This window comes from Eucyclogobius newberryi, unplaced genomic scaffold (assembly GCF_026437365.1).
Source record: "Eucyclogobius newberryi isolate DKJ021-1_F unplaced genomic scaffold, fEucNew1.0.hap1 SCAF_11, whole genome shotgun sequence".
Lineage (NCBI taxonomy): Eukaryota > Metazoa > Chordata > Actinopteri > Gobiiformes > Gobiidae > Eucyclogobius > Eucyclogobius newberryi.
In genome coordinates, this window is record NW_027315735.1 from 31,678,625 (window position 1) to 31,697,338 (window position 18,714).

Consider the following 18,714-nt stretch of genomic DNA (forward strand, 5'->3'; position numbering starts at 1 on the left):
GTTTTGCCTCACGGTGGAAAGGACGATCCGCACTGTGTTTGAGTTACATTTATAATCAAGCCAAAAAGCATGTTTTGTATTTGATATTTGCAAATTTAACAGCAAATCTACAAGCTGAAGAGTTGTTTATCCGCAAGAGGGCGACACACCAACGATTACACATGTTTTCAAAGTAAGGAGCATTGTGCTTATTGTATTCTCTATGGCTCGGTGAAATGTGAATAGTACTTTGAACAAGGTTTACGTGTGATTAATCTGAGCAATGTCTAAAACACTCGTCTTGTTTGCTTTTAATCTCTCAAAGGTCTTATTTTGAAGGCACCGCCACACCGGATGTGTTTGTCCTGCGGACCCGAAGAGACACATTTGTGAACGACATCAAAGTTACAGCTCAAACTCAAGCATCAAACTCTTTCACATCTGCGAGTTTGACTTGATCCGTCGGCGCTTCTGTCCAGAGACAGCGCGGGACGAGGACGTTATTATGAGTCATTTTATTTACAGTCTGCGGACGCTGTCTTAGCATTAGCATTAGTTAGCTTCGTGCTAAAGTCTGGACAAATGGAGTCGCTTGGGGTTAAAGATCTGTTCGACTTTCGGCGGTGAGTAGTGCAGAATATTCCGCTTTATGACTGGACCAGGGCCATGTTTGCACGGAGAGTCACACCCGGTGGTTTAAGTCAGCTCTGGCCTCAGATGCTAACTGCAGCTACATGTTATTTATAGCTCCTGGGTTAACTTTATTTCACAGCTCCTGTTCAGATCATATTGGCTTGTTTATGTTGCGTCAGTGTGAAACAGTGAAACTTGTTTACTCTCAGTCCCAAGTACAAACCTCAGAGTCAATAATATGTTGACCTCTCCAGCAGGAACCACTTTCACAAAGGTTAATTTCTAATCACATTTAAATCTAAACCAAGGAGTAGTAATAACACCATTATAACAATCATATAAATATAATAGACTCATTCAGTTGATCTGTATCATTCTGTATGGTTGGAATAAAAGGGTCTTGTTACGCATAACTCTGATTTTCCATGTTTTCACTCATCACTTCTGGCTTGTGTGGCAAAGTAATGTTCTTATATAATCATGTGGAGACACGTGTTATAACTGAAACGAAACCTTTACACAAATGAACAAGTGTTTCACCACAAAAACACACACAGCTGAGTGCAGTTCTTAGTTTTATGTACATTTTACACATACGGCCAGCATATAAACACTTACAGAACAGGCAGAACCCCTAACAACATGTTTAATTGTTTGCGGATTATAGTATTAAAAGATTAAATGGTGATTTTTCCTCTAACAGGTTTCCCAAAGACCCTCTCATTTTGCTGCTTTTGCTTCTTTATTCCCCCATTGGAATTTGTTTATTGTTCATTCGGATCTTTATCGGAGTCCATGTGTTTTTGGTGAGCTGTGCACTTCCTGAATGTTTCCTTAGAAGGTGAGTTCATTCCGACTATTTCCCCAATTCCATATCATGTCCGTTCATTATTTAGCGTTTGTTTGTTTGTTGCAGGTTTATTGTGCGAATAATGTGTGCTGTTCTGGGGATGAACGTGCGACAGAAGAACCCTCGCTCCAGAGATAAGAACACAAAACTATTTGTCTGTAACCACGTGACAGAGTTCGATCATAACGTCCTCAGCCTCCTGACGCCATGCAACACGGTGAGCACTATACCATCATATTAACCGTGTTGCAGAAGATAAAACCACCATAAACTAAACTTTAACTATAAAAACAATATATGAAGGTGTGGACGATTTAGATGGGGAAACTCCAGTCGCGTAGCTGGACCGGTTTGTTTGGTGGTTTGCTAGTTATCTTTTCGCTCTGAAAACGATATCTATTCTTTAATGGTATTTTCTCACTCTTGAAACAGTTTAAATGCAGTGTACCTCAGGGCAGCTGTTTTCAATATTCACCGGTGCCTCTTGTCTTAGATCATGCTAAAGCTGTGATGTACGCAGATGACACCACCATATCTGCCCAGCTGACGTACGGTCAAGCACCTTGAATGCTGATCCCAAGTCTAATTGGCAAATAAGTTGGGTTTAAATATTTACAGAGGAATGAGCTTTTGCAACTCTTTAAGCTTGAGATATATTTTGGGGCGATCGCAGCAACAGAACGTTGCAAATATTGCCATTTTTAAAATACGTTATTGGAACATTGCAGTGTAGTTATATGTGTATTTTAACTTTTGTGAATTCAGAATAGATAAAACTATTCTGAAGAGGAAAGGCAAACGGTGATCTAAATAAACACAACTGCTGTTTGGAGTACATGGCAAATGACACAACATTCTGCCTCACACTTTGGTACTTTGTGTTAATAGGACAGCTTTAACAACAGAGGTCCTGCATTTAAAGCTTCACTACTGAGAATAATTTGTCATTCAGCTGTGGCCGTTCTAGTGCGTTTCATTTAATCAATATTAGCCTCTTGTATTTCAAACATTTTTGGTTGGTTAAAATTCTGTGCTGAGGAAAGATTTTGGGATTGACTTGATCAGGAACGATGGAATCCGGGACGTTTATTTGGACCTAATATGCTTTAACATTCTTTTCTTTGGATTCCGCCCCTTCCTTATTTTCTCATTTCATTTCTTACTCACTTGGTTTCTCTCTGGTTATTTTGAACATAAAACGACTAAAAGTACGATGGAATCCAAGCAGTTTCATTATCCAAACAGCTTTTTATTTTTTCAGTCTCAAAGTTAGCTCTTGGCGTTGTATATGAATTGTGTGACATAACGCACGGTGGTTTACGTGACACGCGCTCGTCTGTGGTTTCCCCCCCCCAGCCTCATCTGGAGGGCTCCACCGGCTTCGTGTGCTGGGCCCGGGGCTTCATGGAGATCCACGAGTCGTCCGCTTCGGCTGCGCTCGGCGACGCGCTGAGGAGGTACTGCTCGACAGACGGCACCGCGCCCCTGCTCCTGTTCCCCGAGGAGAGCACCAGCAACGGACGCAAGGGCCTCCTCCGGTTCAGGTCCGTGCCACATCGAACCCCAACGTGTTAGGAAGAGTCTGCCATGGGGATGTTGAGATTCTAATCGGAAGAATTCTAGAAGCAAAATTACGTGTTTTTTAGTTCAATCTATCGTCCAAAAAATCGGCCTAGATGTAAATAACCTTTATAATCTGTCTGTTTCTGTCATATTTAAGTTTATTTTGTCTTTCATGAAGTTAAATTTTATAAAGCCCGTCACAAACTTGAACAGTCTCAGAAAATTTAAGATTTCACTGTCGTTTGGTCTCAATAATCGTGAATATCTGTAAACAAGCCATGGATTAACCGTGAACTGAAGGCTCTGCTGAAGGAGAAGAAGAGAGCCTTCAGGTCAGGGAAGAAGGAGGAGCTGAGGACTGTGCAGAAGGAGCTGAGGAGGAAGATCAGGCAGGCTGAAGCCGGCTACAAGAGGAGGAGCAGCTGCAGCAGAAGAACATTCAGGGAGTGTGGAGAAGCCTGAAAACCATCTCGGGCTTCAAAATCCCCCCTGCCCAGACAGAGGGGGATCAACAGTGGGTGAATGATTTAAATACTCACTTCTTGAGGTTTGATCGGTCACCCACCCCTCCCCCTGCACAGCTGCATGCTCCCTCTTCCACAGCTGGACAATGCCCTGCATCAGTTCCTCTTCACTTCTCTGCCCCGGACCATCAGCTCCCCACTTCGCCTGGACTCACCCATCCCCCCAGCACACAGTCCCCCTGCCAACCACTGACTGTCTCAGCAGCACAGGTGAGGAGTGAGCTGAAGAGGATTAAAGTGAAGAAGGCAGCAGGACCTGACGGCATCAGCCCCAGGCTCCTTAAGTCCTGTGCAGATGAACTGTGTGGAGTTATGGAGCATGTCTTCAACATGAGCCTGAAGCTGAGGGTGGTACCACAGGTCTGGAAGACCTCCTGTCTGGTACCTGTGCCTAAGACACCGCGCGTCAAAGACCTCAACAGCTTTAGACCGGTGGCTCTCACGTCCCACCTGATGAAGACACTGGAGCGGCTGGTCCTGGACCACCTCCGCTCCACCGTGAGCTCAGCCATGGACCAGCTGCAGTTTGCGTACCGGCCTGGCATCGGAGTGGAGGACGCCGTCATCTCCCTGCTGCACCGCTCTCTCTCTCACCTGGAGAAACCTGGCAGCTCTGTGAGGATCCTATTCTTTGATCACTCCAGCGCCTTCAACACCATCCAGCCGCTGCTCCTGAGGGACAAGCTGGAGACGGCTGGAGTAGAGTACGACCTGGCAGAGTGGATCCTGGACTACCTCACAGACCGACCCCAGTTTGTGAGAGCCCGGGACTGTGTGTCTGACACTCGGACCTGCAGTGTGGGGGCGCCCCAGGGCACCGTCCTCGTGCCCCAGGGCACCGTCTTCGCGCCCTTTCTCTTCACCCTTTACACTGCAGACCTCAGACACGACACGGACAGCTGTGTCCTGCAGAAGACGACTATGCCATCATCGGACTCATCACGGACGACGATGATGCAGAGTACAGGGGACTGGTGCAGGACTTTGTGGACTGGTGTCAGCGGAACCACCTCCTCATCAACGCGAGGAAGACCAAGGAGATGGTGGTGGACTTCAGCAGACGCCACCCCACTGCCCCCTCACTAGTGAACATCCAGGGAAGGGACATTGAGAGAGTGGACTCATACAAGTACCTGGGTGTTCATCTGAACCACAAACTGGACTGGACTCATAACACAGACGCACTGTACAGGAAGAGCCAGAGTCGGCTCTACCTCCTGAGGAGACTCAGGTCTTTTGGAGTGACAGGGCGAACTCCTGAAGACCTTCTACGACTCTGTGGTGGCATCAGCTCCTGTAGGTGTGGCCTGCTGGAGCAGCAGCATCACAGAGAGGGAGAGGCTGGACAAAGTCATCAAGAAGTCCAGCTCCGTCCTGGGCTGTGCTCTGGACTCGGTGCAGGAGGTGGGGGACAGAAGGGTCCTGGCTAAATTCACATCTATGCTGGACCATGAGTGTCGCCCCCTGCAGGACACTCTGTCCGCTCTGGAGAGCAGCTTCAGTGAGAGACTGATCCACCCTCGCTGTATGAAGGAAAGGTTTCACAGGTCTTTCCTTCCTGCTGCTGTCAGACTTTATAACAAACACTGTTAGTCCTGAACACTCGCAATACTGACCTAACCATGTGCAATTCCGTCATATTCATGTGCAATTCATGTGCAATTACTGTCGTGATCACATGCAATGGTATTTATTTATTTATTTATCTTTATTAGTTTTCCCCTCCATCCCTTGTTGGGAAATGGGAAGTTTTGTCTATAGGAGTTTTTGTTTATAGGAGTTCTTCTATTGAGAGTGTTTTTCAAACTTACTATAAGTTATCTGTTCTTTTCCTCTGTATCTACCTGCGTTGCAACAATGAAATTTCCCCATGTGTGGACAATAAAGGATTATCTTATCTTATCTTATCTTAAACGTAGCAATAAAATTTGATTTTGTGCGACATCCCTAGTCCGCAATCGTGCAACGCCATTAGCGCAACATCGCTATCACTTTTAGTTTAACAGCATTAAGGCGATATTGGAACGAGAATCGCAGTTTTGATACGATTGTCACTCCTCTCGCCGCCTGATATTCCACAGTCTTGTCTTTTCCAGCTCGTGGCCGTTGTCCCTGACGGAGCCGGTCCAGCCCGTGGCCGTACGCGTGTCCAGACCGTTCATCGCGTTGGTAAATCACTTTTAAACGCTTCTAATAATCGCTTTTTGATTGGACTGGCAATACTTGACTGCGTTTCTTTTCACAGAGCATCCCTGAGTGCAGCTGGCTGGTGGAGCTCATGTGGACATTCTTTGTTCCGTTCACAGACTATTACGTGAGGTGAGAAGAATGTATTTTATCGTTGGCATTTTGTAACTTTGAACATGTATACGTCATTGTCGGGTTGATACCTTTGTCCGCTGCGTCTTTGTTTTAACATATGAATAACAGTTTGTTTATTGTTTATTGCTGTAGTTGGCTCTCTCCCGTGTCCAGACAAGATGGAGAGTCCGCACAGGAGTTCGCAGATAAGGTCCAGGAGGTAAAACGCGTCTCATTGTTCTTTTTAGACTGAGAACGGAGAGATGGCATGGTAATGCGGGGCGGGGTCTTTATAAGCGCTGGTGTCATGGTGACGCTAGCATCGCAGTAGGACGCAGTGCGCAGCTGCCGTTAGCGTTGGTGTATATTGACGGCTTTATTCTTCTCCGTGTCTTTGCGTCTGTATCTGGTACAATAAAACTCCTGAAGTCCGTGTTTGCTCTTGTTGTCCTTCGTAGAGCAGCTTTTCTACATTGAAATGAATGGCTTGATTTCTCTCACACGGGCTCTACTTAACTGACTCAACTTAAAAACAAACGGATTAAAAAACAATGGACAAAATGGGACTTTCTTCCTGATAGCAATCCCTTACTTTCTACTTTTTACGCCTTTACTTACTTTATTTTCTCCCTGACTCAGCTCGTTCTTTGTGTGTGGGTGTTTTTTTTTGTGGGTTTTATTTCATTTATTTATTTTGTGTGTGTGTTTTCTTTTTCCCCACCTTTTTTATCTGTTGTTGCTTAAAAATGTACGTAAATAGCAACAACAAAAAGCAAAAAGTTGGTTTTATCCAGATGCTGACTGACTGTGCACTTTCAGTTCCTTGTTTTACACATGCAGTTTTTACGCACGGACGCACACAGACACACGCACACAGACACACGCACACACACACGCACAGACAAACACACACGCACAGACAAACACACACACACGCACACATGCGCACAGACAAACACACACACGCGCACAGACAAACACATACACGCACAGACACACACACACGCCCACACACACACAGGCACAGACACACACATACACGCCCACACACGCACAGACACACACACGCACAGGCACAGACACACACACGCACAGGCACAGACACACACACGCCCACACACACACAGGCACAGACACACACACGCACAGGCACAGACACACACACGCCCACACACACACAGGCACAGACACACACATACACGCCCGCACAGGCACAGACACGCACAGACACACACACGCACAGACACGGACAGACACACACGCACAGACACACACACGCACAGACACACGCACGCACAGACACACGCACAGACACACGCACGCACAGACACACGCACAGACACACGCACGCACAGAGACACCCACGCACAGACACACACACGCACAGACACACGCACGCACAGAGACACCCACGCACAGACACACCCACGCACAGACACACGCACGCACAGAGACACCCACGCACAGACACACCCACGCACAGACACACGCACGCACAGACGCACGCACAGACACACGCACGCACAGACGCACGCACAGACACACGCACGCACAGACACACGCACGCACAGACACACGCACGCACAGACACACGCATGCACAGAGACACCCACGCACAGACACACCCACGCACAGACGCACGCACAGACACACGCACGCACAGACACACGCACGCACAGACACACGCACGCACAGACACACGCACGCACAGAGACACACACGCATGCACAGACACACGCACGCACAGACACACGCACGCACAGACACACACACGCACAGACACACACACGCACAGACACACACACGCACAGACACACGCACAGACACACGCACGCACAGACACACACACGCACAGACACACACACGCACAGACACACACACGCACAGACACAGACACACACAACATCACTATTCCACGACACGCTTATGGATTGGCATTTATTAATAAACTCAATTTGATTTCGTTAGAATTACAATGTTTTGAATGTCATGAATTGTTTTTTTGTTTTCTTCTCAGCTGCTGGCCGCTGAACTTGGCCTCGCCGCGACCAAATTCACCAAAGCCGACAAAGCGGAGCACATGAAGAGGAAACGACACGCTGCTCCACAGGCTCAGACCAGTACGTCCAGCTGTCACTCAAACGTGTCGTGCAAATGTTTAATACAATTTAATAGCTTCACGGGACGACTGAGATTTAATTAAGAGGTTTATTATTGTCTGTAAGGTTTATTCAAATCAGATAAATGCATAAAACTCTATTGGCTCAAACCTGGATTTGAAAAATACTGAATTGTAATTTTTCTGACAAATGTGATAAGATTTGTCATACTTTGAATCAATTGAGTTTTCAAAAGTCCAAGAGCATTATGATGACAGAAATCCCCCAAATTGTTAACTACTAAAGTAAGAGTCACTTACCGTATTTTCCGGAGTATAAGTCGCACCAGCCAAAAAATGCATAATAGAGAAGAAATAAACATATGAAATGCAGTTGCAAGAGTGAAAATAACAAATAATATCACATATAAGTCACTCCGGAGTATAAGTATAAATATAAGTATAAGTCGCACCCCGGCCAAAACTATGGAAAAAAGGTGCGACTTACAGTCCGGAAAATACGGTATTTGTTGTATTTAAAATACAGCGTGTGCATTTCTCTGTACTTTACACAACCTCACGCAGAGAACCTCACACCTCCTACACATACATCCCGCTCCATTCTGAATGATAAACCGCTGTATGTCTGTCCCAGGTGTCAGACCCGGCTCCATCGGTCTCGGTTTTATCCAAAGCCTTGGAACAGACGAGCGCCGATTAGCCAAAATGGCGCAGCAGGTGAAGGACGTGCTTCCTCACGTCCCTCTGAACGTCATCACGAAAGACTTGGGTGAGATTAGATAGTCACTTTGTCCACTGTAAAACAAAAGGCTGAAAATGTCTTTAACTTGTTATTTTTTCATGTTTTGTTCAGCGAAAACCAACTGTGTGGATACGACCATCACCAATTTACTGGAGAACAAAGAGGAGACGCTGGAGGCTTCTGGGACGTCGGCGTTCAGCTCCGCTCTCGGCTCCTTCTCCAGCTCCGCCCCCACCATCAAGGTCGGACCCTCTGCAGCTGATCGACACGTACAGCGGGTCGTGTAGTGTAGAAAATACATACTTTGAACTGTGCCTCCATTAAAACGGAGGGATAAAGCCTCATGAGGTGTAAACACAGCAAAAACCTCTAGAAGCCCTTTTATTTTCCAAGTTTACATGAAAACATAATAATTCTAACCTTTTCTGCAATTGTGGCAAGTAAAACTCCTAAGTGACATCTATTAGGGTGGAACAATATGCTGCAAAAGTATTTATCACTATAATCGATATCGCAACAAACTAAATCTATCTCAATAACACACATCTGACTGAAATGTACTGTTTTAATATGAAAAGGGCAGATTTTTATGAATAATTAGCCTTTTTCAGTCTAAATTGACCTTGGTTTCTTCTCTGCACTTACAATAACAGTCATATCACACATTTCCACTATTGTGCAGCCCGAGTGTCCATTAAAAAACACTAGAATAAATCAAACGCTTTTCCACACCAGAAAAGTAATTTCCTGTCATGAAAGTTAATTCCACGTGCACACATAGAGTACTTTTACTCATGGTGTTTCCTCTGCCCTTCGTCCACAGCCCGCGGCCAAAGCATTTGGGAAATCACCAGTCGACAGACACCTGTCGCTGCAAGAGAGGAAAGAGGCTCTGTACGAGTTTGCCAGAAGGTGAGCTTTCTTTTAGGATTGTTTTTACATGTTTAATCTATGTTCAACTCTGTGCACGTTTAGTTATAAGAGTTATCCTTTTACTGTCAACGTTGTCTGGCTTTACGGTGTCTCTGGATAATATTTAGTCATGTTTTAAGTACACCTAATAATCGTGGTCATAATAAAGGTGACGTCATAATCAAAGTGACCACCAGGTTCACCACAATGAGTTTCTGAGCACTTTTCACCACGACCAAAGCCGCATCATGCTAACGGCGCACTTCCTTGTTCGCAGACAATAAAAGCTCTTAATTAAATGCAGATAGCGCTCAGGGGCCTCATTTTGATCCGAAGAGCTGCATTTACAGTTTAATATAATATGTACTTCATACGATTCTGGAAAGGTACAACTCTGTTTAAATGAATTAACTTTGCTACGATGCAACGCTCATCAAGCCTCATATTCACGCCATTCCTGTGTTAAGTTGGAATTATAGAGAAATCTGGTCAATTGTGCTACAAATGTTCACTATGGTAGCGATGGTGGAGCGCTGCACTGGATCAGAGCCGGTTGAACTTACAAAAACAGGTGCTTTTTGGACCGTTAGGCTAGAATTCTCGCACTAAAACATTCACTATGTTTAATGCTTTTCCTGTTGTGTGAAGCACTTTGAATTGCCTTGTGTATGAATTATAAATAAACTTGCAATGCCTTTTTAAATACCCAACCATAGAATGATCCTCTGCACTCTTTGATCCATTTGATAAACTCTTGTGTGAAATGACATATTATAAATGCTAACCCCTTTATCCTGTCCATTTTTACAGACGCTACATTGAAAAACATGGACTGCCCCAAGAAGATGGTCACTAAACTCTGGTTCAAGCCCAAACCTAAACCTAACCCTGCCGCTCTTCTAAACGGTTTTATATTCAGCATTCTCAACACGTTCACTTCGGTGTTCATTCAATCATCCCTCATTTTGGCTGGTTCATCATTTTGATAACAATTTGTATTACAACAATCCACCGACTGTGAATCATCTATTTATTTTTATAATGTCCAATTATGGGAATAAAGTTATGCTTGACCTCATGTCTGGTATTTGTTCGTATTTGTATATAAGTGTTTCATGGCGCTCAAAGCACTTTTTGTAGTTACGGGAGGTTTATATGAATCCATTTTTTTATCCTCTTGGATGGTCTGTTAGATCTACATAAATTGTGGTTTTGTTTAATATAACATCTGGTTCAGATGTTCAGGCAGTAACTACTGCTTCAATCAATATCTTGTCTAGGTAGAATATGATCAGCTGCCCTGGGGCACAGTGGCAGCCATTCCATGCCAAAGACCACCAAAGAACGCCACCCAATGAAACAGTTTGCACACTAGGTCAATAAGACTCATTAAAATACAAAAGTGATCATTGCAGATTAAATATTGTGCCGAGTGTGCAAAGTGCAACCAGAAGGTGAAGCCAAACATAAACATTTGACCAATGGCAATTACAATTTCAGTTTAAATTAAAAGAGCTAACGGGACAAAATAAAAAATAACACATAAACGCAGCGAAACCTACAATTCAAATACATAGTTAATGTCAAAGTTCAACAATTTAAATTAAGCTTACACTGAAACATTTCTAAAAGCATTATGGTTCACTTTTAGAAATCTACATGTGTGTATATAAAATAAAATATAAATATATATAAAAGAAAACAAAAAAAAACGTTATTTTATTACCGGAAGTTTGAATGCCGTTTTCCGGTGCGAGTGCCGGAAGTGCAGTGGATTAGGCTAAAGGCTAAAAAGCTAATCAGAAATGTCGGGTTTAGAAGAAATAACAAGTGAATCGGCGGTGATAAAAGAGGACCAGGACATCGGGGGAGAAGTGGAAGACTTGTCCGACGACGAGTACGTGGATCCGACCCGATACGTGTTTTACAGGTGAAGCATTTGAACTTTGCATCAGTGAGTTGGTAGTGTTGGGTTAGCATAGTGGAAGCATCACATCAACAAATGTTACTCTGAACCGTTTGTGTGTCATTTCTCGTCCGTTTTTGCATCAGCACTTGCATATTTAAACATTTCCCTATAAAGTTTAAGATTTATACGGTTTTTCTGTGCCGGGAAAAGTTAATTCCAAGCTTAATTTCAGGTTATGGGGCGTCTCCTCATAACCTCATAACTAACTGGGTCGCTTTAAGAAGAAGTTATATCTTTATCTCTCCGACTTTATTGCAGTTCATCATTTTGATGTTAAATATTTCGTTTTTGTGTTTTGTCACAGAGACAGGAAAGAGTGGGCTGATCTGAAGCCTGTTCCCCAAGATGAAGGTCCAAACCCAGTGGTGAAAATCGCCTATTCTGACAAGTGTAAGTGCAGCAGGATCGCGACCCATTTGCCCAGGACTAAAACCTTTAAAAAGTGTGTTAGAAAAAGCTCTTAAGATTTCAAAATGCAGCTAAAAACATGACAAATTGATCTGGTTTTGGCAAATGAAACCCAGACAGACACATGTGAGTGACATCAGAGCCTGATGTTTAGATTTTACTGAACAAATACCCGATTTTGTTTAGATTTTTCTCATGCTCCAATACGATCGTAAGACTAGAAAATGATTTGCTCTTCTATTACAAAAAAAATATTTTTTTAAATATTCAAAGTTGTTGAATATTTTTGTTGTTGTAAATACTTGTTGCATTTAGATCTGATGTCTGTTAAATCTTTGAAAATATATTATGGTCTATTTGACTTTGTCTCCAGTCAATTACAATCTAACATTTTAAAAGGTCTACGTGTTAATAATATAAGATCTTCCATGTTTTTTTACCGTCTTTGTAAACGTCGAGTGGTCCGTCTAATCTGAAATCTGAAAAGCACAAGTGCCTCTGTGGCCGCTAAATGTAGAAAAAAGCATTAAATTAAATGTAAACGCAACCACGTGTGCATCATCGCTCCTTTTTTTTGATTTCCAAAGTCTCTGATGTTTACGATTATTTCCGAGCGCTGCTGAAGAAGGACGAGCGAAGTGAGCGGGCGTTGTCGTTGACCTCGGAGGCCATCGACCTGAACGCCGCCAACTACACGGTCTGGTGAGAGCCAAGTCCAATTACAAGCATTGTGTCCAGACGTTTTAACGCACCGGCAACGGACGGACGCCGTCTTCCAAGCAGCAAATCCTGTTCTTAGTATTTGTTTATATCTCGGTTGTTTTTAGAAAACTCTTAGCTGTGCAGCCTTTGTTGATTTTGTAAGTGAGACCAAGCTATGATGTGTCTTTATTGTGCATTCTCAGGCATTTCAGGCGAGTTCTGCTCCAAGCTTTAGGGAAAGACCTGAGAGAGGAGATGAGGTACATCACCGCCATCATCGAGGAGCAGCCCAAGAACTACCAAGTCTGGTGAGCTCCGCCGGAACGAACGTGTTGCAAATGCATTTGACGCGCGTTATTAAAAAAGCGGCTGACGTGTGTCCAGGCATCACAGACGGTTGGTGGTGGAGTGGCTCGACGATCCCTCTGAGGAGCTCGAGTTTATCGCCGAAATTCTGAGCCAAGACGCCAAGAACTACCACGCCTGGCAGCACCGGCAGTGGGTCATCCAGGTAAACAAAACAAAAGAGTGTCCTTCATTCTGATCTATTTCTTTTTTCAAACCCGACATTTGGTAAAAGAAGCTCCGAGGTTTAAGAAGGGCAATTGTTTGACCGTAACAACTCCGGTAAAGGTGCACGAATTTTAGCTTTGCAGATGACGGGCTGCGGAAGGATTACTTAAACGGGCAGGAATTTTATTTTCCATATTTTATTTTGTAAAGCACTTAAACATGTATTTAGCATGTATTTTTTACTTCGATAATGATACATATATATTTTTTTTTTCCTTTAAGATTTTGTGGCCCATTGGCTTTATTGGACAGAATCAGAAAAGGTTTATTACAATTGTCAATGAACAGAATTCACAGACAGGAATTTGTTTCGGTGATTCTGTGCAACATAAAAACAATGATGAAACAATCTAAATGAATAAAAAGCAAAACAATTTAAATCTGCTATAGAATAACAATTAAGATGGGCTATAAGATTAAAAAAAAGAAACATTAGGCAGGAGAATAGTGTGTGAAATGGGGGATGAGAGAGAAGGGAGGACATGCAGTAAATTGTCGGTGTCAGGATTTAAACTCGCAACACCACGGCCGGCTGCACGTGGAGCCCGGCATGAAAAAACTCAACCCTCGTTCTCCACAAATGCACAAAGCGCCATTCTCTGCACGCTTTTGAAAACAGTCCGTACGTCTGTTTCGTCCTGTTTTCACTATTGCTTTGCGCTCAAACTGGAGCTCCTGTGACGCACTCAAACTCCTCCCCGTTTTCTCTCTCCTTCAGGAGTACAAACTGTGGGAGCACGAGTTGTCGTACGTGGAGAGTTTGCTGGAGGAAGACGTCAGGAACAACTCGGCCTGGAACCAGCGGCACTTTGTCATTTGTCACACGACGGGCTTCTCCGACCCGGCCGTCATACAGCGGGAGATCGAGTGAGTGACGCGGGCTGTAAATACTGACCAAAGCCTGTGGAGGGTGGGATTATTACAGCTTGTGCTCTGTTTGTTGCAGCTATTGTTTGACCCAAATCAAGAAGGCGCCTCACAATGAAAGCGTCTGGAATTATTTAAAAGGGTAAGACTTGCTTTACACCTTTTTTATTTATTGTTTGTCTTATTTATTCATGTTGCGTTCAGCACCTTTTTAATACTTAAACAAACTGAACTTCATTGCAATTTATAAGTTTTAGTTTTGGATGAATTGGCCAAGATCGACATTTCCCATCATAGTTTTAAATATCTGCTAATGTTTAATTGTTTTGGCGTTTCTTTGTTTTTAAAAGGAGCTCGTTGCAGAGTTTTACTGCTGCCTCGTACTTTAATTCACCACAAAATAATATTAGTTTGTGAATTCTGGCTAATGGAACAGGATGTTGGCTACTGACTCGTCCTAAAAAACGTAAAAATCATGTTTCTAATTTGCAGGTTACGGTTAAATTAATGGGTAGACCGTTTAAATCAGTCAGTCCGGCTGTGTGTGGTCGTCTACTGGGCTTAACTATTCAACTGAGGACCATTATTTGTTTTATTTTGGGTCGACTGACTGTTAAAAGAAGGACAAAGCTTTAATATAACACTTTACTTTTACAGTCACAAAAGCAAGTGAAGTTAGTGGTAAAACGGCTGTGGATGTCTGAATATGGTTTCTAGTGTCATCATTGTTCCTTATTATCACGGTTTAGGCAGTTATTGATTTCGTCCTAATTGAAATTAATTTATTTTGGGGTCGATTTTGCCTTAAAATATCTGCAACGGCCACGAAAAACCCATAAACTCTAATTCTAAAAAGTCGAAAGTCATTCCTGGAGTGGTTTATTCCAGGGCTCGTTAAAGTAGAGCCTGTTAATAATCGGTAATTGGCTGTGACGCAGGATGCTTCAGGACCGCGGCCTGTGCGCTCAGCCCGGCCTCGTGCAGCGCATCCTGGACCTGAAGGAGACGCACTGCTCGCCGTATCTGCTCGCCTTCCTGTTCGACTGCTACGAGGATGCCTTGGAAACCAGCGGCCAATCGGAGACGGAGCAGCGGGCGGACACGCTCGGGAAGGCTCTAGAGGTGAGGCCTCGTTTGGGTTCCAGGGTTTGTCACGGTAACTAACTAGTCCAACTTTGAGATCGATGGTTTAAAAACGGACCGGGCGCCAAATAACATGTTTTTCTGACTTAACAGTTGATTTATATTTCGGTGAATTTAAGTGTTGCAAAGTGCTACACACAACGTATTGATTTTATCTGAAAAGAACATCCACTGTTGAACCCTCAGTCGGTTTATTATGCCACTATATTTGTTCAACCACATCCTAAAATAGTCATTAAAAACACATAGAAAAGTGCCAAAATTACTTTATTATCACCCCATCGACATGGCAGTTCAAGAGCACATGACAGGTTTTTACAATTTTCTCATTTTGACTTTATTTGGTGTATTTCTACCTGTTGTACATATAATTTTATAGTTTGACACCAATCAGCTGGGTATTTAATTGTGGAGAAAACATTGAAAGATCTGTAGAAAATGACAGGAAGTGATGTCACAATGGGGACACTCATTCCAGTTTATGCACAAATTACACAACAAAATAATCTCATATTTTAATTTGTCAAATAAAGAAAAAATGTCAAAAACGTAAGATGAGTTTTTGCCCAGTGTTTGCTGGGTAATTTCCTAGTGTGATGTCATCAATTTCAAACAGGAAGTGAAATTATTCTGGATTTTGCTTTTTAAAAAAATTATGAAAATGTTGACCCAGAATAATTTATTTTGAATTTAACGGAATTTTAATTTCCCAGACCTCATCAGGAAAATTATCTGATGTTTATTTCCATTTTTCGTTTCAAATTATTGTCATTACTATTATTATTTTTATTATTAGTATTATTATTAGTATTAGTAATTTTCCGCTAGCGTTTACATTGACTTTGGACAAAAAAAGCTAAACTCCTGAAACTGTTGTTACAAAAAGCTACAATGAAAGCAAAAACATGACGTAAAGAGAAATCCCAAATGATAAACTCTATGGTTACACAATTGACGTATTATTATACATTTCTCCTTCTGTTGCAGATTTGCGACCTTTTGGCGACCAAGAAGGACACGATACGTAAAGAGTACTGGCTGTTTCTGGGACGCTCTCTGAAGAACAAATACGGCGCGGCGGACGTGAACGGCGACGAGCCCGAGTCCGTCCCGTCGCCGGAGCCTCGGGAGCGGAGCTAAAGCCGCCTGCGTTTCCTCCGAGCCGTGCGGCGCGAGTCACACCGTCAGTCACACCGTCAGTCACACCGTCAGTCACACCGTCAGTCACACCGTCAGTCACACCGTCAGTCACACCGTCAGTCACACCGTCAGTCACACCGTCAGTCACACCGTCAGTCACACAGTCAGTCACACAGTCAGTCACACAGTCAGTCACACAGTCAGTCACACCGTCAGTCACACCGTCAGTCACACCGTCAGTCACACCGTCAGTCACACCGTCAGTCACACCGTCAGTCACACCGTCAGTCACACAGTCAGTCACACAGTCAGTCACACAGTCAGTCACACAGTCAGTCACACAGTCAGTCACACAGTCAGTCACACAGTCAGTCACACCGTCAGTCACACCGTCAGTCACACCGTCAGTCACACCGTCAGTCACACCGTCAGTCACACCGTCAGTCACACCGTCAGTCACACGCTCGTCCTCCTGCTCGAAATGTGCCTCTGCTGCGAAAAGGGTTAAACGCGCTTGTAATCGGAAGTCGAGATCCAGACTCGTTTCTAATCGTCAGTGATCGTTTATTTCTATCTGTAAAAGCTTGTGGTTCTGACTCGGGGAAGAATAAATGTCACAGTTTGTCATAAATGGCCATGATTAAAAGTGTATTTATGTTTAGAAAACTTTTGAAAGCGATGTTATTTGATTTTAAGGCAAAATAAAATTGAAAATGTTGATGCAGTTTGTTAAATACGGAGGATTGTCACAATTTTCTTTACATAGTACGACTGGTTTTCATGTTTTTTCTTATTGATATAAAAGTTGTTACAAAAATCATACACGTCTAATAATTTGCGTCAAGTCAAGTGGCAGTTTGTGACAAAAATGTTTCTTACAACTTAAATCTTTACTTGAACAAGTTTTGGCCCTTTTTTACAGTATGGTTGCTAGGTAACGGTTATGAAATCGTGTCCAACCAGGAAGTATAATTCTGAACCTCACCACTCCTCTTGTCTGTCTACGCTTTAATAATAATGCTGAATACGTTGATTTGAGTCGTTTTTTGTACTAATTTGGTAATAAATTAATATGAAATGGTCCAAATTACAAACAAAAATGAAGATTGATGTTCTCTGTGTCATTCTAACCATTTTTTATGTATTTAAAAAAAAAACACTTCCAAAGGGGTAGAAAAAAATGAACATAGAAAGGGTTTATGCTTCACATATTTGAGGCTAGTATTTCACAAATCTAAATAGTATTTTACTCTGTGTGAATAACTCTCCTACAGTGACTCGTGCCACACTGCTCCTCTGGACACATGGCTTTATTTTGTGACTATAAATTAGCATCATGTATAGCTTATGTTGAAATGACGGCTGCTGGAGGACTGTGTTTTACTGAAATGAACCTCTTTTCCCTTTGTTTTGTTTGATAATGTAACATTGTCCCTTTAATCTGTGGCGCAATCAAATGTGTAATAAAACTAATTACATCTGTGAAACATTATTTATAACTCAGAGGTGAGTAGCACTCGGTTACATTTACTCTGCTACGCCGTTACATTTATACCGTCACCGTTACCCTGTTACTCGGTTGAATTTAGGCAGTTACATTTATGCCAATTCCTTTACTCTGTTACAGTTATTCGGTTTAATTTACGCCGTTACCTTTTCTCGGGTACTTTCACGCCGTTACATTTAAGCCGTTACATTTAAGCCGTTACATTTATGCCGTTACCTTTACTCAGTTACATTTAAGCCGTTACCTTTACTCAGTTACATTTAAGCCGTTACCTTTACTCTGTTATATTTAAGCCGTTACCTTTACTCTGTTACATTCAAGCTGTTACATTTAGGCTGTTACATTTAAGCCGTTACATTTGGAGTGTTGCATGAGAAACCGTTTCAAGAAATTGTCCTTGGAGTAACTTTTGACACTACAGTTTTACTCTTAATATTTTATTGAAGTAACTTTCTCTTGAGTAAAAGTGTTTCTCTTTTCATCGTGAGTAAATCCACAAGCGACAAAAGCTTTATGTTGACAATATTAAATGATCTGAACATTAGAGTTTCTTGCTCCTTCAGATAAGATTTTGTTTTTCTCGTTTACCAATACCAGCCTTTTTGTATTATATGATATTTTATACTTCCAATTTCATAAACCTCTAACTATAAATCAGATGTTACTCTTATATTTACTCTTGTACCACTGCTTTGTACTTGAGTAATATCATTTTGAAGTAACTTTACTCTTATGTGAGTACAACGTTTGGCTCAACAGTGGCTTCTATGTCAGAGCGTGTA

General features: G+C 42.8%; 2 protein-coding genes across 2 annotated transcripts; both read left to right on the top strand.

Annotated features, from left to right (window-relative positions):
• The first annotated feature begins 328 nt into the window (after window positions 1-328).
• Window positions 329-10,701, top strand: aup1 (AUP1 lipid droplet regulating VLDL assembly factor). The gene is made up of 12 exons (XM_072439913.1): window positions 329-602; window positions 1,316-1,453; window positions 1,529-1,679; window positions 2,819-3,006; window positions 5,646-5,718; window positions 5,795-5,868; window positions 6,004-6,070; window positions 7,868-7,970; window positions 8,604-8,738; window positions 8,823-8,953; window positions 9,535-9,623; window positions 10,434-10,701. Exons 1-12 carry the CDS (start codon window positions 562-564, stop codon window positions 10,477-10,479), a joined length of 1,236 nt encoding a protein of 411 aa, XP_072296014.1. The 5' UTR covers window positions 329-561; the 3' UTR covers window positions 10,480-10,701.
• Window positions 10,702-11,372: 671 nt separating this feature from the next.
• On the top strand, window positions 11,373-17,912 carry fnta (farnesyltransferase, CAAX box, subunit alpha). Its single transcript, XM_072439915.1, has 9 exons — window positions 11,373-11,553; window positions 11,897-11,982; window positions 12,588-12,702; window positions 12,906-13,010; window positions 13,087-13,213; window positions 13,994-14,142; window positions 14,222-14,284; window positions 15,081-15,264; window positions 16,273-17,912. The coding sequence occupies exons 1-9, from the start codon at window positions 11,429-11,431 to the stop codon at window positions 16,423-16,425; spliced, it is 1,107 nt and encodes a 368-aa protein (XP_072296016.1). The 5' UTR covers window positions 11,373-11,428; the 3' UTR covers window positions 16,426-17,912.
• The last annotated feature ends 802 nt before the right edge of the window (window positions 17,913-18,714 follow it).